General features: G+C 39.8%; 3 protein-coding genes across 4 annotated transcripts in view; 2 read left to right on the top strand and 1 right to left on the bottom strand.

Annotated features, from left to right (window-relative positions):
* snx5 (sorting nexin 5) overlaps nt 1-24,762 on the top strand; it is a 210,962-nt gene that overhangs the window by 8,503 nt on the left and 177,697 nt on the right. The window lies entirely within an intron of this gene.
* Nucleotides 1-24,762, bottom strand: part of macrod2 (mono-ADP ribosylhydrolase 2) — a 561,583-nt gene that overhangs the window by 448,199 nt on the left and 88,622 nt on the right. The window lies entirely within an intron of this gene.
* Nucleotides 3,760-14,763, top strand: flrt3 (fibronectin leucine rich transmembrane 3). Its single transcript, XM_084093699.1, has 3 exons — nt 3,760-4,062; nt 9,824-10,537; nt 11,583-14,763. The coding sequence occupies exon 3, from the start codon at nt 11,611-11,613 to the stop codon at nt 13,558-13,560; it is 1,950 nt and encodes a 649-aa protein (XP_083949825.1). The 5' UTR covers nt 3,760-4,062; nt 9,824-10,537; nt 11,583-11,610; the 3' UTR covers nt 13,561-14,763.

Genomic DNA, 24,762 nt, shown 5'->3' with positions numbered 1-24,762 from the left:
TTTGCTCATTCCTCACAAATACACAAGAGTGCTGACCGCTGACTCAGACCTTTGGTTCGAGTTTGAACAGCAGGAAGTCGGCCTGGTGAGATTGTTTTTGCTGTTTAGGAGATTCCTAGTCTCTAGAGACCAAGGAAGTTAATGCTAAACATCTGGGATCTGCATTTGAAGAAAAAAGAAAAGAAAGCAAGCGTAAGATGTTAGGAGGAGACAGTATGACTTGTCATGTAAAGCGACGTCCCATCTCAGAATGGGGTTGTTGGACTGGTCATACAGAACAGAAAAGGGCAGGAAATAATTCATCTCCACTCTATCATGCTGCCATGAGCATGAACACTTTGTAGATGAAGACCCCATCCTGCAATTCACATTCTGCCATATTGCGGAGGTCTCTCCTGAAGTCGCAGGGAGGATGAGAAGTCAGCAGCACAGAGATCACTGCTAATTGCCCGTGGTGAATGATTATGGAAATGAACCAGAAGGATATAGCAAAAATAAGACACAAAGCAGATATTTGGCACAAGCTTTTCCAAGTTGCCTTTAACTGGGCATGAGTTCAAAATTTACAGCAGAAAGCCCTGCAACTATGTATTTGCGTGCGAAAAATAAATAATAATAATAATAATAATAATAAATAAATGAAAAAATAACCCCAAACGTTATCTAAATCTAAAAGAAAGATCTCCATGTGGTCCAAAAATAAATTACAGGTCAGTTCTGCATTGACATTTACATTGGTTGTACATCAATTTTTATGTCTTGCCTTGTCTTTAAAAATGTTTGAACTTTATGTTAATTAGGCTAATGGTTGTTGTTGTGTTATAAAAATTGTAACCGAGAATTGTGAACTTTCACTGGTAAGTAAAATGCTGGTGTCATAACCTTATTTATTAAAATATAAGGTTACAAGTGTCAAAAACAATGAAAACAATAACTTTTTTGTGAGGGAAAAATCTTTAGTGCTGAGACCTGCTATTTTAAAGGCACAGTTAAATGTGACATTTATTATAATGGGTTTACATGAAGATTGTTATAAGTTAACTTAAATTTAAAGTTGTTTATTTATTTTAAAGCCTATTAAATGTTAAAAATTATGCCTTTCAATTAATCTTGAACAATTGTGTTCAACATTCCTTAGTTCTATGGTCGGGTTTGTCTGTAGTAATGATAATTAGCTTATTTAAAACAAATGAAGTCTATGGTATGTCCTCAATCTAGGTAAACAGGAGTATGTGTGTAAGTGGAGTTGCAGGAGACACTAGAAAAATACGCCACAAATCTCCTGGAGCTGGACAGCACAGCGCTGAGCTCAGGATTGTTTGTTTGAGAATGGGCCAGGGGGATGAAATATACACTTGAGGTGTAAAGATCAGAATGACAAACCCTTCAACAAGTCTTTGAAAAGAGCGACTTTAGGTATGGCTTTGATTTTGACACACACGCTTGCTATAAATTCCATTCAAGTGAAGAGTGCCATAAAAGAAACACACGTCAGTGAATAAAAGCCAGATTTAATGCGACTTGTTTGCTTGTCACAAAAAGAATGTACCGTGAACATCCCTGAAAGCAGAGGTCAGACATTCTTCAAGCATAAAGCCTGAGCTAAAAAAAAAAAAATGCTCGTTAGCACTTAACCGCATCAAGTCCTTTAATAAACTTAGCTATGCTCGTCTCCATCCCCTAACTACAACAAACGAGAGGATGGCAGCAGGAGGAGAAGGGCTTGAGCTCCATCAAAGTCATGTCTGTTGTCAAAACACATTGAGATGGAGGAGATAAAATAAATGGCATCTTTTGGAAAGATGAGGAACACTCATCCTTCCAAACAACAGATGACCCCAACCATAGACTCCCCCAACTGTATTGAAATAGTGGTAATCGGACCCTCTTGGGGCCCTCCACTGGGGCCCTTTGTACGTCTAAGAGTCAATCAAGGGCCGATGACAGACAAAGCCTAGTCAGATTTAGGAGAGAAAAGCGCCGGAAGGGTCGATGCAGAGGCCGGAGTCGTGATCCATCCCGAGGCAGGGGGACAGACGAGCCTCTGCCCATGATGCCCTGCACTGACCTCTTGTCACCTACGACTGTGCCCTGCTTCTTCACCTCTGACCCTAAATCACGACACCTAGACCTGCTGTAAAAGCACAGGGTGGATAGGACATTATTCAGATGCTTAATCTTCCAATGAATACTTACAAGTAAAGCTATGCAACAAGACATGGTTTGGCAGTGCAATATAACAATGTATTGATATATACTATATGTTAATAATTACATTTCATTAATAATTGAATATATGTAATCAAAATAAATGTAAAAGATAATTTGAATAATATAACATATCAATACGTATTGATATGTTAGATTATTAAAAATATTTGTATTCTTTTTTATATTTATTTTTAGTAATTACATAAGTATATATACACACACACACACACACAATCAGGAAGGTTCTTGGGAAAGGGACAAAACCTTAGCAGTCTAGTCAACAGTCAAGTCACACAATAGTGAAAGCAGGTCAACCAGGATTTAATCACTGACAGACCCAAACTCTGTGAGGTATATCAGTTCCTTTATTAGAAAAACAAATATGTAAAAGATCATCACACAAGCAAGTAAAGCATGCTGGAAGAATTCCATGCAGTTGATTAAAAAGTTATAATAATTTGAGCAATAAAAAAGGTCAGAAGAGTAGAAGTATATAATCAGTTTTCAAATAAATAAAAAAAAGCCATCCATGAAGGGGACAGTTCATCTAAAAATTAATTTCATTATCACTCACTATAATGTCATTCCAAACCTGTACGTCTTTCTTCTGTGGAACAGAATTATTTTTAAAGAATTTACTGGCCACTCTTTTCATTATAATGGCAACTGAATGACAGAAATGCACCATGGTGTGGAGTATGGACCACCTTATATTTATATATTTTTTTTTCTTTCTATTTTGTAGCTTGACAACCCCAATCCTCATTCAATTCCATTATATGAAAAAAGACTGGCCAAAAATTGCCTAATAAAAAGTTTACCACGACATGAGGGTTAGCAAATAATGGCTACATTTTTGGGTGAACTTCGGTGAACCGTATCTGCTTGCAAAGAGTTCAGGCACAACACAATAACCATCCAAAGTGGTCTGCTCAGGTCAGGAACAGACCCGACTAAGTCGTCAAAAGCCCTTCGGAGATGATGACACACACACACAGTGTGTGCAACTGGTTTATGAGGGAGCAAATTCACCATTTGGAGCCACTTTAATACTTAATAAGCATAATGAGGCTGAACAGAACGCCTGACTTCAGAGCTTAAAAAATCATAATGTGCTGTGAAACTTAGATGGCACTAACAGCACACTCTCTATCAGACACACACACACACACTACTAAAATAAAGAAAGCTCTTTGCTCCTATTTAAATAATGCATACCAGTGCTGATCAATTGCTTTGCCTTTTCTCAACATCTCTAACATATAAACTCCATTACTTAATTCTTAGACACACACACAGAAAGCTCATCTAAATAATGCCTTCAACACAAACACATGAAATGCCCACTCAAGCTGCCTATTCAAGGCTGCTCAATACTCATCTTTCTTTCTCCTGCTCCCCCTAGCGTCCACAGTAAGTACAGCATAATGGAAGCTGGAAGGGGAGAGAGAGAGAGAGAGAGAGAGAGAGAGAGAGAGAGAGAGAGAGAGAGAGAGAGAGAAGCTCCGCCCCCAGATGACATCAGTGCTGTGTTGAAGCAGAGCTGGAGGCAGATGCAACCTCATACTTGTAGTGAGCTCCAGGCAGCTGACCAGCTCTGCCAACTTCTCTATCTTGTCTCTCTCTCTCTGAGCCAAAGGAGTGTGTGTGTGTGTGTGTGTATGTGAACAAGTGTGTGTGGAAATAAAAACACACCCAGCTATTCGCCCCATTGCTGCTACTGAGCCTTTCTGACACTGGGCTCGTTTTTGGGATTGAAATCTTCCATCGTATTGGATTTATCCTACGGACTGACTTTATTCTTTGAGGATATTCTTTTTGATTTTCCTTTTTCAATTATTGCTTTGTCAGGTAAGTGATTTTGTCATGTGTTTCCCCCTTATTTTGGGGCTGTTTTAACCCTTTCCCTTATGTTTTTCATCACCATGAGGTTATCAAATACCTTCAACACGCATAGAGAAAATTTGCATCTGCAGTCACTCACAAACCTTCACATTGTAGACTTCACTTCTAAACTTTAAGATCCAGTCATTTGTTTGCGATGAGGAAAAATGGGTTTTATTGTGTTTTATTTAAATTGCAGGCAGACCCTTAGAGATTTGAGGGGGGTGCAATAGCAATTTAAAATCACAAGTACAGTAGTCATGAAATTCAGCAGTAGGCTATAGCCCTCCATTTGCCATTTAGGATTCAACGTGCATCTCCAAAACTATTTTAAAACAATAGTTAGTTTAAAAAAAATACTGGCATAATTTAATAACCTATATGTTGTTTCAAATCTCTATGACTTTCTTACCTTGAACACAAAACGACATGTAAAAGAGAAATGTAAAGGCTCAGTCACCATTCACTTTCAATGCATCTTTTTTCCATATAATGAATGTGAATGAGGCTGCCATTCTGTTTAACATCACATAATTTTGTTAAGTCATATAGGTTTGGAACAACTTGGAAGCGAGAAAACGAACGAATTTTCATTTTCAGTTGTGGGTGAACTATCCCTTTAAGTCTCCATTCCGCTGCCGCGAATAAACGCACTAAGGACGTACAACTTACATTGTATTCTCACCATCAGCACTCTATATCAGTTAACCTGCTATAAAGATCTTTAAAACATTGTTTAGAAAAAAACGCAATGCATATTGTATTTTTACCGGCTGCAGTCAACAGGAACGTTTAAACTTCACGCGTTTCGTCTCAAATCTGTTCTTGTGTGAGAGGCTTATCGCTAATGAAACGAACATACGTCGATTACAAATGAGAAAACATATATTAATAATGGCTAACCTGTGCTCTAAGAGCGTGATGTGAGAGTGATTGGAATAAAGAATGGGCGAATCGGGGATGCGGCGCGTGACACTCCAGTAGCCTACACTGCGCGCGACGCGGCAAAACTAGAACTCTCCCATTATAGAAGCCGCTTGCAGCGCAGACAGCTTCGTTGATTATGAGGGTCGCGTTCTAATTTGGAATACTAACGAAAACTCAAAAGACTGAGATTGGAGCGCAATAAATTTGCGCCCTGTGCATTTCAGTGAGAGATTGAGTGTGTGGCGCAGTAAAGAGGTCTGAGGCTGTCAGCTGCTTCAGGATTTTACCATCAAACGAATTTCCCTTCTTTTAAGTAGACTTCCAAGTTATCTGATAGATAAGCTTTCATATCTGTTAGGCAGAAAAAGTCAAGATTGAAATAATAGTTTTGTGCAGATACAGAGAGAGGGACTATGAGATGACGATAAGAGCCAAAGCCTTCAGTCAGAGCTGATTAAATCAGTTTATAAGACTACTAGGCTATAGTAGACGATTCACATTGGACAAGTTTGCAAGAAAATGTACTATGAATCCCTAAAATGCCTACTTTTAAGTGCAAGTTGTTTTCCCTAGCTTTGAGCTTCATCTGTGATAATGCACTAATAAGATATACTATGCACTAATGTGTATTCAGAAAGGTTAGTTTCTTAGCACGATAATAGCAGAGAAGCACAAATGGTCTGTTTTGACTATGTAAGGAGGGTGATAAAATTAACTAACCCATTGTTCTTTGTTGGACGTGTCAAAGCACTCTGTGGCAGTCTTTTTCGCTTGCATAAACAATTTGTATCAGTGATTCACAAATACCACACCTCCAAGCTTTAAAAGACGTAAATACCAGTCTCCCTTAAGATACTAATAAACAGCAATGCAAATTAACCAACTTTCTAGATTTTAATACTAAAATATAAGCATCCAGTGTATGTTTACCAGCAGCCAGGCAGATAGCACTCTTTGTTTCAAGCCATGAATGCCGGAGGCTAAACCCAGTGGTCCGTGGCATTCACTCAGAGTCAACATGAAATGGTCATGTCTTTCAGGCCTTCAGAAAAAAGTCTGTCACCCTTTTGTGCAGACGACAAAAACAAATCATCTAGTAGAATCCTCCTCATGTCGGCAGCCAACCTCTGACCTCATTGAGGCCATTCTATAAAATGTACCTTGTAAAAACAAGCCTAGAAGTTAATTTTCTGAAGCATTTAAAAAAAAAAAACGACTTATTTGTAATGCTTAAGTGGAAATATACTTTTTTGAGGACAAATTATGTAACAGAAAACTAGGACTGAATTTTAGCTTTATTACGGATACAATTTACCCCCTTTGGAGTGGAAACAAAAAAGGTGTGCAGTAAATCAACCCATCCCTTTTTGCCCTTGTCCAGCAACTGCTGCCCCCTGTACCCTGGCAGGGGGTACATATGTGGTAATTAAAGCGCCAGTTCAGCCTCCAACTGTCTGTGTGTATCTGCATGCACAGGCCTGATACAGAAGCACTTACCACCCCCAAGTGGGGAAAACAGTGCAGCTGCCACAGACCACACTCTTTTCAGTGCAGTACAAAAGAAAAAGACCCCCTGTCTCCCCTAGAATCCACTCTCACTGCCTGAACGCCAGCCAGGGACAAACCTGCGGATCATCTGCCCCAAAACCGCACACGGAGGGGAGCCACTAACACAATAGCCTGCTCTTAAATTAACGTTAAAGCCGTGCCCAAACCGTTCTTCTCGATTCCAAATATGTAGGCAGAAATGTTTCATCTCTCAGCCCACGAGGCTCAGAGAGGCATGATATAGCTTCATGGACATAAGATACATGACAAAGACAGGCATTTAGTTCAAATCCTGCCTGGGGTTTAGAATCTATTATCTATTGAACACAAGAGAGCTGTTTTTCATAATCATAGCCCAGGACCTACCAATGAAGACTGTAGTGCAAATTTAATTTCAGCCTAAATGCCTCTGTTCATGCATGGGTACTGATCAAATGTGACAGCATTTTTGGAAACTAATAGAAAACATAAATTCTCAATTTAAAAATGATGCATAATACAAATGTTTACCATCTAAAGGTTTAGCCCAATTTCTCTAAAAATGCAGAAAAATTCACATATAATCCAAAGCATTTTTATAATAAATGTAAAATAATATTTGTATTTAATATTCCACTTTTCATAGTAAAATGATAAAATTATTAAATATTCCTGAATAGTTTCCACCAAAAAATGTCTCTGCACTTCAATGTTGCATAATCACATTTAAATAAGTTTTTTTTCTTAAATGCTTTTGTTTACCCATTTCTCAGTGCCTCAACCCAACTGTTCTAAACTCAAGACACTAAACGAGCAAAAGGTATTTGGCTGTGACCATTTTAACCAGGATGCTCGATTGAACATAACTTCGAGCAGAGCAATGGAGCAGAAGCAGGCCTAGCTATTAGAACGATCTTCTAACCGAAAAATGTGGCCTATTAGAACGATAGTGAGAGATGCCCATCACATTCAGTGGCCTTTCTTCTCTGGCTATGAGCAGTGGGTGGGATAGGGGCTGGAAGAATTAACCAAATGTGAAAAAGCTAATAATTCTAAGTGAAAGAAGTTCAGTAAAGCAGAAAAGCGAAGGCCGGGGCCCTTATGCTTAACTTGAAATGAACAATGGACCACTGCCACTTCAGTGAAATCTGAGAAGCCAGGGGAAAAAAGAAAAGAAATGATAATGCAGCCAATCATCCAGCTAGATCAAGGTTTGCATGACCCATTGAGACAGCTGGCATGACAAGCTTAGGTGAAGCGTATAAGGTAGATGCCCTCCCTTCTTTTCTGTTTGACCTTTACAACCATAACATAATACTGGCCCACATATATTTCCCAAAACACCTGTGCTTTTTATCAATGTCTCCTGAGTAAGATCTCAGCTGAAATATCACGAAATAAACAGCCACCTGTGAGTGAACCCTTCAATTTTCAGGGAAGTATTTTGGCAGAGAAAAACCCAATGGGGCTTGTGTTTTGCCAACTTCCTTTTGCCTGCTCCTGTGCCAGGAAGTGATTTACATTGGGTACAGTACATAAAAAGAGCAATTCCATCTCCACATAATTTCACAGTCTGTTATTTGTCAGACTTTTAGAAAAATGGCAAGCTACTTTACAGACATAATTCTCCAAATCAATATAACATTTCCTCAGAACAGTTCAAAAATTGCATGCCGATCTTTAACCAACTATTCACCATTCCTGCAAGTACTTATTTTACTCTTCAATAAATCTGACAATCATGAAGCAAATGTTTCAGCATTCAACAAAAAGAAAGCAACTTAGTCTCTGTCAGCATACTGAAAGCTCACCGTCAAATATCACCTGCCCTTAAAGAAGAGTCACAGCTGCTGTTTCCAAGCCCTCGCTAATCTACTAATACAATAGTAGGCACATGGAGCACTTAGGCTCAACAGAAGGATGGGATGTACTATTAGACTTTGTTGGTGAGACCTGTTAACAAGTAACAGGGCCTTCAATTCCCTAATCTCTCCTTGTCACTCCCTACAACTGTTTTAAAGTTGCCTGACATACCCCAGCATGTTTTACAGAAAGGTTACCATCCACAGGTCAGCAGAAGGGTTTCAGGCAAGGGCATAAACCATGGTGATGGCTGTCAGTTGGAGAAATGTATATTGTCAGTCTATGTTACAGGAAAGGTGTACCGTTGGAAATTACAGTATGGAAAGTGCAGCACGGACATCTCTTTAGGGCCACCGGAGGTGACTTGCGTGAAGAGCCCATTTGGGTATTCATGAGTCTGCAAGACATAAAACTTGTTCATCTTACATGTACATTTTTGAGCAGTGCGAGGGCGTTGTGTTCAGGTGCTGTCGGGGCAGCCCGAGGGACCTTTGGTGGCTGCTCGACACCTCAGCAGCAATATGCTTCACCATGACTCTTTTTCCCTTCACCTTCTCCTTCCAGAGCATCTTCAGCCACTTTGAAAGCACAGCTCAGTGGAGAACGTTGCCAGGCAGGAGGGAGCGGTCTTTGGCCATTGTAGCACGGCCCAAACCGTGGTCGCTTTTCTTATGCAAAGGAATTCTTTTCAGCCATCACCATAGAGAACACTAGAGGGGGGATGTTAGGGTTAGTGGCACACAGAACAACGCACATGGTTATCCTGGCAGCACAGGCTTAAGGCGAGGAAAAAGAAAGGTTTTTATAAAAATCCACACAATATCTCCACTAATCCAGGTTTCACAAACAGTGTCCACTATCAAAGGACTGCAGCCCAGGGGCTTTTCTCTGTGGTCATTTACCCAGAGGCAAAAAATCCCCTGATATACAGAAACCCAATAAGCTTAAGGGACTTTCAAATTCTCATCTCAACCACACACTCCTCTTATTTTTCCCTCACTTCAATCTGATAAGTCTCAAATGCAGTGAAGCGATCTACATCCCATAACAATCCATAAAAATCCAATCCATTGTGGTGTACGTTTTATGTTAGGTCTAAACCTTGAAAACACAAGCTAGAAAGCTATAGGTTTACGTCAATGAATTGTCTATGGCAATGTGAAACTGCTCTGTTTGAAGGACAGTGGCCAATTGCAGCTGGCTGCATCGCTGTCTGACTCAATCTCAGCCTTGGCACGATCATCTCAAAATTAAATAAACGCTGCCTAACAGCATATTACACAAAGTCAATAACTCATTCTCAACAAGGCCACGTGACGTACGTCATGACGTATTCAGATGTCACATGCTGTCTATAACCAAAGAATCTGCTCTTATTGACATTTTCTTTTCTCTCTATCCTTGTTGGTAGGAAGTTCAGCATGTGAGAGAGAGTGGGTGTCTGCACGTCAGGCACAGGTTTGTGAAACGAGAGCCAGGGAGCCAGAGTGCTACAGCAGCACAGCAGATTCTGCTTTCGAGCCACGAGGCTGGATACTTTATTCATGCTCCTGCCGGGAGTGCGACTACAGAATTCGGGGCTGACTTTGGAGCCTGACTTCAGAACCGAACCACCCTGGATTTGAGCCCAGCGTACTGCAGACGGACAGAGGTCTTAAGGCCATGACCAGTCTGCTTTGGGAGAGACGGGAGCAGTTCACTTCTCGAAGAGGACTCTCTGGGTCTGATTAGGAACCGCAACTTAAAATAAAAGGATTCTGCTCTCTTTCGTATTTCCTTTTTTTTTTTTTTTTTGTCTTTTTTTGTAATTAAAAATTACTGAAATTGCATGCCTGCGCAGGAAAAGCCTGCCTGAGGTCTGTCTGGAAGTGGAGCTGCTTGCTTTATAGGTTTATCTACCATGGCAAAGCCTTTGATTGCATGAACTGTGGACGCTGCAATACAAGAAAGGAGGTCAGCGGTACAAACAAGGATCAGTTCAGCAAATACCAGCCTGGTCAGGATATAACCAAAGAGACCCCTTTGACAAGACGGACAAACATCTCCGGAAAGAACAGAAAGGAAGGTTTAAAGCCTCATTGGATTTGGGGTGGCAGCAGAGGATTAACTGGCATTTCTAAATCAGGTATGACAAATATGGATGTTCTTGCTGTGCCATTTCTTCTAAAATACATGTGCACAAACAGAGGTAATGAGGGAAATGTGAAATGAAAGTAATAAATCAAAAAAGATTATTAAAAAAGTTCACACATTAATTGCCAATGGAAATAATATAATAAAATTACATGGTATATAAAAACTATAAATACAGAAAAATAAAATATGTAATATATAATGTATAAATATTATATATAACAAAACAGCATAAAATATTTATATATAATATATAAACAATGTAAAAACATTATATAATTATATATTATCTTATATAAAAATGGTTGAAATAATTCACTTTTCATTTTCTTCCAAGCTATGAGCCTTGCACCTTTTGCAAACTATGATTCTCTGAAATGTCCTACAGGGAACAAAAATATTGCACACAAAAAAAGAGGATAAAAACAGACAAGATGATTTTACAATGTTTAAATCAACAAGGCCTGACTTTGTTCAACCACCAGTTTTCAGCAATGAAATGCAGTCTTGAAATGCACTGGCTAACAGCAGAAATGTGTAAAACAACAAGAGCAAGAGATTACATTACACACACCAAAAGATAAAACCTCTCACACACAGGCATCTCATTCAAGGAAAGCTAGCAGGTTTAAGGATTTGTTATCTACATGCACAGCTGATTGGGAATATCCTTCCACTTAAATTAGACTTGCTTCTAAACCTCTCCTTTTCCTTTTATTTTTCCCCACTAATCCCTCTTTCTTTTTTCAGTACTTTGGGTTTTTTTTTAGATACAAATTATTTCAATCAAGATAAACACCCAAGGCATGTTTCGCTACCATGGTTTTTTCATTTGTTCATGTCATTGGAAATGTTAATAGCCTCTTTTCATTAATTCAACAGCAGAAATATAGTATTATTTTTCTTAAATTGAATCTTTACAATGAAAGAGGCGCTGCAGGCACTGTACATAAAACAGCAATTAGAGCAGGACATTGCCTTTTCTTCAGACTGCATGGATTTGACTTTTTCTCTTCTTTTTTTTTTTTTTCTCCAAGGGCAACAACCACAAAGAGGACATTAGCAATGGCAAGCAATTACAAGTCCTTCTTCGTCGTCTTCATCAGAGCTGGGCTTTTGCTTGGCCTGGCCAATCCATTGGTGACCTCAGCCTCCTGTCCCTCGCAGTGCCGTTGCGATGGGACTTTCATATATTGCAATGACCGGGATTTGACTTCCATCCCTTCGGGCATCCCAGAGGACGCTACAGTACTTTTTCTCCAGAACAACCGCATCAAAAGTGCAGGGATCCCTACAGATCTACAACGGCTAAACAATGTTGAAAAGATCTATCTGTACTGCAACAATCTTGATGAGTTCCCCACCAACCTGCCGCTGAATGTCAAGGAACTTCATTTGCAGGAGAACAATATACGGACTATCACCCATGCCTCCCTGGCACAGATTCCCATTATTGAGGAATTACACCTCGATGACAATTCCGTGTCAGCCGTCAGCATTGAAGAGGGTGCGTTCCGGGACAGCAACCATTTGAGGCTGCTTTTCCTGTCCCGGAACCACCTCAGCACCATACCTTCCGGACTGCCAATGACTATTGAGGAGCTTCGCTTCGACGACAACCGCATCTCATCCATCTCAGAGGTATCCCTGCAGGATCTTATAAACCTGAAGCGACTAGTTCTGGATGGCAACCTATTGAACAACAGGGGCATTGGGGAGATGGCTTTGATGAACTTAGTCAATCTGACCGAGCTCTCGTTGGTACGAAACTCCCTGACATCCCCACCCTCCAACCTGCCTGGCACAAGCCTGGAGAAGCTAAATCTTCAAGACAACCACATCAATCACGTACCAGCAGGTGCCTTTGCTTTTCTGCGACAGCTGTACCGCTTGGATCTGTCAGGCAACAACTTGAGCAGTCTGCCCATGGGTGTATTTGATGACCTGGATAACCTTACCCAGTTGCTCTTGCGCAACAACCCATGGTACTGCAACTGCAGGATGAAGTGGGTACGTGATTGGCTGCGCACTCTTCCATCTAAGGTCAATGTGCGTGGCTTCATGTGCCAGGGTCCCGATAAGGTCAAAGGGATGGCCATCAAGGACTTATCCACAGAGCTGTTTGGCTGCTCGGACACCGAGATTCCACCCACATTTGAAACTAGCACAGTCTCAAACACTTTGCCACCCTCTCGACCCCAATGGCCCTCATACGTAACTAAAAGACCTGTGGTTAAGGGTCCAGACCTTGGAAGAAACTATCGTAGCACAACGCCGTCCAGTCGTAAGATCATCACAATAAGTGTTAAATCCAGTAGTGCTGAGACAGTGCACATATCTTGGAGAGTATCTCAGCCCATGACAGCCCTGAGGCTCAGTTGGCTAAAGCTGGGCCACAGTCCTGCATTCGGATCCATAACTGAGACCATTGTCCAAGGGGAGAGAACAGAGTACCTGCTCACAGCTCTGGAACCCGAATCCTCTTATCGGATATGCATGGTTCCCATGGAAACTAGTAACATTTACCTGTCAGACGAGACACCTGTTTGCATAGAGACAGAAACTGGCTCCCTGAAAGCATACAATCCTACCACAACCTTGAACAGAGAGCAGGAGAAAGAGCCTTATAAAAATTCCAATCTGCCTTTAGCTGCTATCATCGGAGGAGCAGTGGCCCTTTTGGCCATCATCATGCTAGCCCTGGTGTGCTGGTACATCCATAGGAACGGCTCCTTATTTTCCAGGAACTGCACATACAACAAAGGGCGCAGGCGGAAGGACGATTACGCTGAAGCTGGAACAAAGAAGGACAACTCCATCTTGGAGATTAGAGAGACCTCTTTTCAAATGATTCCCATAAATCACATGCCTGTTTCAAAGGAGGAGTTTGTGATACACACAATTTTTCCTCCCAATGGCTTAAGTCTTTACAAGAGTCCACACAGCGAAAACAGCATCAATAACAGAAGCTACAGAGATAGTGGAATACCAGATTCAGACTACTCTCATTCATGATAGTGTGCACGGATTACAAAGACATTTTATTGCTAATGAAAGACTTGGAGGCTGCTTGGTCTTTTGCAAAACACTGGATTGAAAAGACTGAGAAAGCATTGTTATGTACATTTGCCATATAATTTATATTTAAGGACGATTTATTAAAAGGAAAAAGGTTCCGATTGCAGGCCATCACTGAACCGTCGGTGTATGCTGCCACAAACTGCAATTCTATATTTTAGATATTTGTAGTCATTTGTACTGTACTTCCTTTACTTATGGTTTTAGACCAATTAAAAAAACGTTGTGCTCTACTGAGATATGATGACTTGTCAACTGTGAAAGTGGGTTTTCATTGCTGTGTTGAACAATCAGATATTAGAAAACCATGTAGTATAAGCACAGGTCAAAACTATTGCTATGTTGCTGTCAGTGAAAAAAAAAAAATACAACAAAAAAACAAGGCTGCGGGAATATAGGGCATAGTTGATCAAAGGAAATAAAGACACAAGTGTTTTGTTAATTTTAAGGAGGGCGGGGACAGACTTACTCCGGTGTCACAGAAACCTCTGGGTTTCTTTAGGAATACTGGTTGCCTGTTTCAGAACGCTGCCAGGCTTTACATCACTCCAACGTTTAGGAGGCAGATATCTATTACTTCCTCTCTGCCCTGGAAGAGGAAGCAACACAGCACAGAATCCTAAACCTTTGCAAACGAAGCACACCGATCAAATGAGAGGTTACTTTGCAGTTAAATCAAAGCAGATGTGCTAAAACACAAGAACAGAACTAAATATTGCTTGTTCGGCAAAGGGAAACAGCATTTACCATATCCCTCAGTACAGTTAACCACATGTCATGTAAACGTTGCCCTCCAAAAGGAATATACTGTGGGCAGAAAAAGTATGTCAAGAAACACATTTGGGCTCTTTTCTATTTGGAATATAAAGTGTCAACTATTTTTTTGTTCATATAATTCTTATTTGTATTTTTGTTTTCTAATTCAAGCCACTTTTATGTTGCCACAGTTAAATTGTTCTTTACAACTGAAGACCAAAGTGCATTGAATGCCCTTTGGCCAGTCTTGTATGTGCCTTGATCCAATGCTTATTGTATTTAGCTTTTTCAAAAAAATAAATCAGTGACTTAACTTTTTTCATACACACTTGAATATGATAGGATATTGGTCATATTGCAGAATAAAAGTGGATAAAACCCCAACTTGATGGCCTCCTTTTCCCCAAAAGAATGCTTTCCATTTATTTTGAATCCCTCTAAACTTTGTATACACCATTCCAGTCCTCAAAAGTCTTCATCTAAAGCAGTAGTGCCTAAACTGGGGTATGAGTACCCCAGGGGGTACATGAGATGACAAAGTGGGTATGCAAACAAAATGCTGACTTGTTTTTGATTGATGCGGCATTAACACAAGTGCATTACATGATGACGGTGTGTGCGTGTGAGAGACAGAGCGAGCACAGGTTTATGCAGATGTATTTGGAGGTTATGTTTTGCTGTTGGCCCTCTGCAAATATGCTTTTGACCAATCAGCTATCTTAAGTTCAAAATCCCTCTCATTGGTTGGAGCTTACTGCTAATTGTTTTGCGCACAGTAAAGCATAACGTTTGGAGAGCAGCATAAAGTTTAGAGAGAGTCTATATACCTGACAAATTATTCTAATAAATATAAGCTAATGTCGCCAAAATGTCAAAAAGACAGTCAAACATATCTTAATTTTCCATATCCATGAGTAAAGATAATGGTGTTTGATCAAAAGATCCCGAAGCTGGAACTACCAATACTAATCAGGATAGCGTGAGACACAAGCAACGGGAGTTAGATCAGTCAGAATCAGAAATTGATGTAATGGAAAAGGCAACGACTTCAAAAGGTGAGAGAGAATATCACTGATCAACTGAATAATATTTGGTCTCAGCGTAGCTACATACATGTTAGGGCCATGCAGAAACCTATGAATGATGATCTTATAGTTGTGCCATCACCGTTTAGTGGCGTCATTGTATGTTCCGGGAAAACTGAAGTTGTATGGCAAGTGTCGGTCACAGTGCCTTTTAGGGCGTTTTCACACCTGAAAGTCTGCACCAAGGTCCGAACCAAAGTTCATGTTTTGATACATTTTATACATTCGGCAAGTTTTGGTTTGGTTTCACATTGCAATTATGTGAGCGCACTAAAGAACTTTACATGATATACTTGCGTCCTGTTGCCATCATCTATGTGGGCTGCATCTTGACATTGATTGGTTTGTAAACGGACCTGCGTCTGACGTCAGCATGTTGTCAATTCGGCGGGTAACTTTGACCAGAATGAATGAACATACGCATATCGTTGCCACTATTCTGTTATTATTATGACATTACTACCTGCAGCACCAACTATACTCAAGGCTAGTTCAAATTCGCCAAATGTTCGTCCTCGTTGTGTGAACATTTTATCGTCGCCGGCAGGAAAGGAGGAGAAGACTACAAGCAATCCTGCAAGAACCACCAGAACTTCCGGTAAATGGTCTGAAAGTCCGAACCATACAGAAAATGCTTTCATACTAGAAACAAACCAAACCTTTGATCAGTTTGATCCGGACCGAGACTACCTCTTTTCGTCTGACCAAATTTCGTCTGTTTGGTCTGGACCGTGGTCCGGGGGAGATTTCACACCTGTAATTTTGATTTGGATCAAACTGAAAAGTCAGAAAATTCGAACCAAACATGGTAGGTGTGAAAGGGCCTTTGATCTGACAATTATTCATTTAGCACCGTTAAGCACTGGTTCATAATACCTTTTAAAATGGGGTTTTAGCACTTACTAGCATGAAGAACAAATATAGACACAGACTATAGACAAGATTTAAGACTCAAACTATCTTTGGATACAAAAACACACTTTGTCAGTTTTTAAGAGGGCAAATACTGTCCCTTAATGGAAAAGGTGTGACTGCAGTCTAAATAGAAGAGAGGGGGTACGCAGAAGGATGTTAGATGCCTCGGGGAATGCCACTGTAAAAACTTTTGGGAACCACTGATCTAAAGCCTACTGAGGCTTCTTACTAGTGCAGCATCTGCTTGGGGCTTCAAGTGCTCTTTTGTGTGGTTAAGCCACATATGACTTATCTGATTGGCCCAAGTGGGAAATATCAGTGAGTACAGAACAGAAGCTAAATGAGGCCGTTGGAGAGATGCTGTGCTGGATTTTGATGCTCCTCGCGACCACAGAGGGAAATGTATGTATCTAATGACTATATAGCATTAGGTTGATGGCATAGCTCAAATCACAGTAGGAATCTCACAGGTGGCTTGCATGTGCACGTGTACACATCAACACAACATATATGTGGGCCATGAGTGTGCGAACGCACACAGATGAATACACATCAATGCACATGCCCTGAGATGTAATTACAGTTCAGGGGAGCCTCTAAAAACAGCAAGTCTGATCCAAACCTTAAGTATACTTCAACAGGCTTGTGTACTAAATATACCGCATCAGCTAGAAATTAAAGTAAACACTCTCTGTGAGCATATGGTACTATAAGGGTATGTGAATGTTGTTGATGTTCCACAACTTGCCTTGTCATTTGTTTATGTGGTTTCCTGACTGACAGTATTAGCAATTTTTCAAATGCTGAGTGATGGTTTTTAAGTTTCACTCACTTCCTTTTAAATCTGAAGGCTTTTTCATTATGAGCTATTTTATTTAAAACGAATCTTATCTGATCAAGGATGCATTTGTACAACTGATTTTGCCTCTGAAAAGAATGTCAAATCCAGACATCACAAAAGTAAACTGTGTTTGGTATAAAAAAAGCGAACATTTAAACTTGAATCCATATCCAAAATACTGTATTACAGCATGTCTAATCCAATGCATTCAATCGACTCCGAATTACAGATTTAGCATTACTTCTTCTCTCTCCCTTAAATCCCAGAAAAAAAAAAAAGATTACTCCATCTTCTATTCTCTATTCAAGTTCGTAATACTCTTCTGCATATTTACTCAATACTCACACCAGCTGCGGTAACTTACAAATCATTCATTCTGGAGATAAGATGTCAGCCAGAACTGAAGGTATAAAGCAGTATCAAGCAGGAATGAGATCCAAGCAGTTTTAATTATCAAAACGCACAGGTGTTTGAGCGTACACATCCCCTTTATGGACGTTCTACATGCAGTAAATCAATCTCCAGTTTCCTAACACCATCAGAATTTTTTAACGCTTGAGCTACGAGCAAAACGTCTTGAAATATTAATATCATGTGCTGCATGGTGAAAGCAAATCAGATGGATGAGAGAGCAAACAGCAATTTGTATTTTCCAGTTAAAATGATCTATTCAGAACACTAACCTTAAGTGTTGGGGGAGGGCGAGCTGAGCGGCTGCTACTGGGGGTGACCTGTGGTGACCCTTTTAACACAATGACCTCACCTCTGGCATCTTTGTCAGCACATTGTTGGAGCTTACAGATGACCTCATTCGCCCTGGGAAAACCATTGATCAGGTCTGATGTCCATGAGGCCGGTGCACACTTGAAATTCTACCTTGAATAGGGTACTTCACTTGAGATACTAGACAAAAGTATCTTTAAAAAAAGTCTAAAAAAACTTCGACATGATGTGGAGCTTGAAAAAATCAGGCTCTAAAAAAATATACTCTAAGAAACTGGATGTTGCTCGGTCATCTCTTTTGCTGTGATCAAAGACAGTGATGACTGATCAGAGGTCAGATAAAAGCAGGTGAAACAAGGGTCACAAGCCAAAGATGAAAAATTGGTGGACAATCTGGATGTTTGACCCCCTTTTTTAAAAGCAATTAGTAAACATTTTTCATCTTTTTGGACATCTGGCCCTTTTTTAAGCAAACGATACACATTTTTCATCTTTTTAGACCTTTGACCACCCCTTTTTTACAATTGGTAGACATTTTTCATCTTTTCAACTTTTGACCGCATTGTAAAGCAAGTAATGGACATTTTTCATCTTGTTGGACTTTTGACCTCTATTTTTTAAGAAAAGGAAAAGTAGAGATCAGGTCATGCATTGTTATCATGGACAATGACAGATCCCTGGCTCTTTAAAACAATGAATTGTGTGAAAAATAATGCAACTGCTCTTTTTTCATCATAAAACGTTATAAGAGCAACTCAAATAAGGTAATGAGAGTTGCTTTTGACAAGAAAGGCAATTACTGGCAAATGCAGAAGCCACATGTCATTCAATTATTTTTAGAGTTTAATTTACCAAAAGAGCCATAAGGGAGCTGACTTTAAAAGCACCATCTTATTCTGATCTCATTTTGTTTCACCTTGCAGGGAGATGTAGTCATCAACTCCTAGCATATCTATTCCCGAGTGTGTAATGTGTTTGCTCCCATTCTGCCTGGCCTCGCGTTCACTGCAAAACCTTTTCCCTCAGCTCAGCGCAAAATTTTCCTAAATAAAATATAAGAAATTCCTCCTAATAAGCCATTTGCTTTTGCTCTTCTTCCGCACCTTGTATTCAGTCCAAGACGTCATGCACATCAAAGCTAAGACCCCTCATTGTGTGTCTTTAAAGAAAAAGAGAAGAGAAATTAAGGTCAAAATGTCAGGCTTAGGGCACCAATGTGGCCTCCCACATGCCTGGACTCCAAACAAAGCATGTTTATAAATCATATCAACACAATATGATACAGACTAATGTATATTTTTAGAACGTGCAAAACTGGCTTGTACTTCCGTCTGTATGGGCTTGAGGTTTGAAGAGCCACTATTAATCATCACAGATCACTGTGACCTTTCAGTGTTTACATCCATTCATACACTTCTTATTTCAAGCATTGTAACCCAAAGGAGGACAGACCAGTTTTTAAAAACAGATACATTCCCTTTTTTTTTTGTAAGTTCCAATATAGATGGAAACCACAACATAACTTATGAATGTCTTAAAGAGACAGCTGCGGTCTGGGCATGTAGCCACGACCACATGCGCTCTGCTGTCACCACGGTCATGTGGTGAAACAAGCACAAGGAGTCAAAGCAAATGTTTAAAGAACCAGAAAGAAGATAAAGTCCAAAGATACTTTTGCTTTAGTACTGGGTAAAAATATAGTTTTTCCAATTAATTAAAATTCCATAATAAAAGTGTTAATTTTTCAAATTTTTTCAAACAGAATTAGTAGAGATAGAATTTGTTTTGTCTGTAAGCTAAATGAATATTTCCTAATGAACATCTAACATCTATCGACAACCAGCCCTATATGCTTCTCATATTTTAAGGCCTTCAAAGCTGTCTTGAGTAGATACAGCAACAAATGAACACAGGAGATGCATTTGAGACATTACTACCAGGTACAAAAAGCAATGTGTCTGTCTCAGCTAACCACTTCTGATCGGATCACCTGAGACAGATCTTAATGTGGAGTGTAAATGGGGCCTATCATTTTTCCCCACCCTTAATGTACCTCTCAGACTCTCAATCCATTTTTTCCCTATCTTCTAAAGTCCTCCCTACATCCCCTTAAGTTCTCAAACAAGACTTAGTATTTCTCCTCATTATGACCAATGACCTGAAACTCTAAGGCTGCAACAACTACAATCTCCCATCATCTAAATGAATCCAATTTTTTGCTCGACAGCACACAGCGTGCATACATCTATCTCCCCTTAAAATCATCTGACATTAATACAAGTTAACAAAGGTTCGTCTTTTAAGGTGGCAACAGCAGCGACACTTTGCCGGTGGAGCAGGTTGAATTATTGAACAGGGAAAATGACTTACAACTGCAGTGATGTGGATTCCTACCTCCAGCCAGCATCTGTTAACGCAATAACAAGCGACAACGACCTATTACTGCAGGCGAGTGCTGGGTATGATAATTTGATGTAGAGCATCATATGTTTTGAGAACGTCCATTTAATTGACTTTACTAGATGAGAGACATTAATTCACGTCATCCATTAACTAGCTTAAATTATCTTTTAAAAGGTGATATATCTTCCTGTGCCCTTTGACAGATTCGTGCGGCACATTATCTGCCGCTGCATCGACCCATCGGGGTATTTGTCCAGAATGTCTGCTCTTGTTGGGAATAATCATTGCATTCCCTCGAAAAGTTCCTGTGTGGTACAATCGTTCTTTAGCCCTCCGAGGACCGTGTCGGGCCCAGCTTCGATCTGGTTAGCATTCCCGTTTGCGTGAGGGCCAAGGTTTAAATGTCAACGGCGTATCTGCATGCCGGTAAGGCGACCCGCCAGATATATACGCAACTGACAGATGGTGAAGACATGCTGTAATGCCAACTGGTGCATTGGTGTTATGTATGCTGATTTGGTGTAGCCTTCTGATATAACCGTAAGAGGAAGATGCAATCAGATTATTTCAACACCAATAAGGTTTAGTTTAAATGTCAATGTGTAATTGGTATGGAAATGGAAAAGTCTTTTTACTACAGCAAATAACACCAGAGCATTCACTTAAAATCTACAGCCTGATAAAAGTGAAACACCATCAGACAGCCTAGCGACTGCCAGTGGGATATTTTCTGAAAAGGACTAATCAATACGAGTTCTCTTTAGATTTTAAGACAACTATCATATACAAGAACTGCTAAAGGTCACTTGGCCTTGATACTCAATAGGGCTGTCACTTTTTATTCGATATTCGAATATGCATTCGAACATGACGTGAAATATCCAAAAATCGAACTATAAATAAACGAGCTGGTTTTTAAAGTGCCATGTTTTGCGCATTTTTTACAGTCTATGATTAGACCGTTTGCTTTTTATTTTATTGTTTGCCATCTCATCCAGTAGCGGCCGCTCTAAACGTATTGTAGCGTAGGTCCATGACCAAATCAAGCGAATAATAGCCAATAGCCAGCTTGTTTTGAAAATGGAAGATAACGACAAGACTAAAGAGACCGCGCTGTAATTCCTACCTATTACACACACACACACACACGACCCACAGAAAAGACGCGTGTCAGTATCGAGTTCTCTTTCGGGCTTGAACAAACCATAACGCACACATTATGCCAAATGTCCGTTTTGTCGAGTGTCCTCATAAGAGCTGTCTTAAATTATTTAAATAAAGTCTTAAATGAACGTAGAGATTTGTGAGAAAATGGGACGCGTGTCAGATCGCGTCTCTGTCAGCAGCGGCTGGTCTTAAAGTGTCATTAATGTTAATCAAAGAACAAAGGTAAGAGAGTAAATTACTCACTCAGACCTGGCGCCAGAAGGATTATTATACCGGTAGCCTAATCATGAATGCACTTCGCTATCTTTTAACACATCTCCGGCGAACGCTTTTTCACGCAAAAGAAAAACTCTTCATGAAGCACAGTGAAATTCAGCGACCATGTGGCGTTTCTTGATGGATCGAGTTGTTCGTTAACTTCATTTTACATTTTACTCGTAGATATTCGAATATATTCGAATACATTGCTTGATATTCGATATCCGTTCGAATTTGATTATTCTCAAATGTGACAGCCCTAATACTCAAGCACTGATAATATCAGAAAGGTGACGGACATTATTCAGCATCGAAAGAGTGAGAGAAGTTGCAAATACCTTCCAGAAGCTTTTAAACTTCTAATGTTAGTTGGTAAGAAATATTTCACTGGATTGAACTAATAACTATATTAAGTCAAGAAAAAACTAACTTTAAGAGAGAAACCTATTGTACATCTTCCAGCCTCAATTAAAATTTCACACCCAAGTTAAGGCAATGTGAAAACATACACCTTTCAGAAAATAAGAACTTGCAACTTGTACTAGCAGCAGTCTGTCAAGTTCAGTTGCAATTTTGCTTGGTTTATTTATAAAAAATAAAAAAAAATAAAAAAGGAGATCAGCAATTGAACAATTGAAATCTGGTACCTTTGCACATTAATTACAATTCATTACATTTATATAGCGCTTTTCTGGGTACTCAAAATGCTTTACATGGAAGGGGGAATCTCCTCAACCACCACCAATGTGCAGCATCCACCTGGATGATGCGATGGCATCCATATTGCGGCAGAATGCCCACCACACACCAGCTTACTGGTGGAGAGGAGACAGTGATGAAGCCAATCAGTATATGGGGATGATTAGGAGGCCATGATGGACAGAGGCCAAGGGGCAAATTTGGCCAGGATGATTAAGTCAAAACTGTACCACTAAACTAAGATGTATAAAACTACTGTTGTTGAAAAGGGTTTTGTACACCTTTCTTTCATTTCAGCTGAAATTGCTACACTCTTATTGGTAGCTTAAAAATGTGCAAAACTTATAATGTATTGATTAAACTTTACAGTAAAAAAATTTACAGTTTCAATTAGCTAATGCATTAGGTATCATGAATACGGCCCTTCTTACACAACACAATGAACAATTATGTCTAATTAATTTAATGCACCTTTATGAATTACTTCTAAAAAAATTCTGCTGAAATCTGCCGAGATTTCGTCTGCGTTCTGCGGACTAACAGATTTCGTTCTGCGGGCGTTGATTCCGTGTCGGCCTGCTTATGTCTTCTCTCGCCTAGGGCACCAAAAGAGTCAAGAACGCCAATGGTGCCCCCTCAAAAAAAGATGTATGACGCCCCTAGGTTCTGACTCAAATGTACTGAGTCATTCCACTCAAGAAGTTCTGAACAAAATTCAGGATCAGGAAAGTCATTGTTAATCATAAAACTGAACACTTAATAAGAAACAGCCTTTTCATGCATGACCACTTATATCATATGAACCTCTTTAATCCATTTCTGTCCTAAAAAAAAATCATATAAATGAGAACTTTTTAAGTGCTTTTCGAAACAAAAACCCGGTTCCGAGGGAAATGTAGAGCTGAAAGAAAAGATGCCATGCGGCCTGTGACAGTCTGACCTTCTGCAGGAACCGTGAGACTAACACCACCTCCCTACGGCCCTTCTTACACAACACTTCAGTCCGCATCAATACACCTATACTTAACCACAACACAGGCCTGTCTCCCCCCAAGGCCTCTGCGTCTCTCTTTGGGGCAATCTGGAAGTAGGTCTGGCTGCCTCAACTACGACTCCTGGACAATCAGTGGTGTCAGCAGGCTCTAAATACTGGCTGTCACCATTCATCTGAACATCGGCGGTGTCACATCGACGCCTCAAGGTCTCTGTATCACTGCCCGTGCGCTAGGTGAGGAGAGAAGGGTGGTTGTGTACTGCATTAGCTCTGAGGAGTTTGCTAAAGGTCAGTGTGAAAAGTTACAGCATTAGGGCTGCACAATATTGGAAAACACTGACATTTCAATATTTTGTTTTTCTGCGATATATACTGCGTTATGAAAACAATTTTACAAAATGACTTGAATAGCTCTATTTGGAAAGAATTAATCATTCTAGAATGACTGGGGTGATTTGAGTGTGTCCGCATAGAAAATAAACAAACTACACGCATAGATAAATACAATAGAGCAAAGATACAAATGAAATAAACAGTTTCTCTACCTGAATACTGTTAGATTTATCTGAAAAACAATTAATCTTTGTTAAAACTACAAAAGTGATTTTACTTTGTCTTTTGTTGTTTGATTAACATTAATGACACAGACAGCAGTAGGTTTATTACGCTGTTGTCACTTTAAGACTTAACGCACAGATCCAATATAATGATACACATCCGTTTTCTTTCTCAATTGTTTACGTTCACTTAAGACATAAGCAATGAGGATACTCGCAGAGATTTGGCATAATTTTGAGCCAAATGTATCCATACATCCATCCATTCAACAGTGTTAATGAGAGAAAATTAATTTAAAATAATAAATGCACTCAGCCAAAAAATTGTCATAAAAATAGTGAATTTTCAATAGTAAAATAGTTAAAAAAATTCCCATGAGCATTGTCTGGTCGAGCAGATGCTACTGTATGTCACTAAACTGCAGAAAGGTTTAAGTGCTATTGTATCACACCAAACAACAAACTAATTATTTCCCACCAAGCGATTCTTAAATATTACGAGAACGAGGTTAATCTGTGCGTTAGCAAAGTAATACTGCAGAAATTTCAGTTTCAGTTTCTCAAATAAAATAAAAAAATCTAGCAAAGCTACTGCAATCCAATGATCCACTAGAAGAGTTTAAGGAAATAAGCTGGTCTAATCCACGTCTCTCAGCTGCTAAAGACCTTCCTATGACTGCCTACCCCAGATGACAAGCCTCAGAGAACCAGGGCAGTCCCTAAATGGACACACACATGGCT

This window comes from Abramis brama (assembly GCF_963993115.1).
Source record: "Abramis brama genome assembly, chromosome: 19".
Taxonomy (NCBI): Eukaryota; Metazoa; Chordata; class Actinopteri; order Cypriniformes; family Leuciscidae; genus Abramis; species Abramis brama.
Note: the sequence above shows the minus strand (reverse complement) of the source record. Positions and strands in the feature narration are given on the sequence as shown.

Bases quoted from the DNA above. Each gene is read 5' to 3' on its own strand.
- flrt3 (XM_084093699.1), top strand. From the start codon at position 11,611: ATGGCAAGCAATTACAAGTCCTTCTTCGTCGTCTTCATCAGAGCTGGG.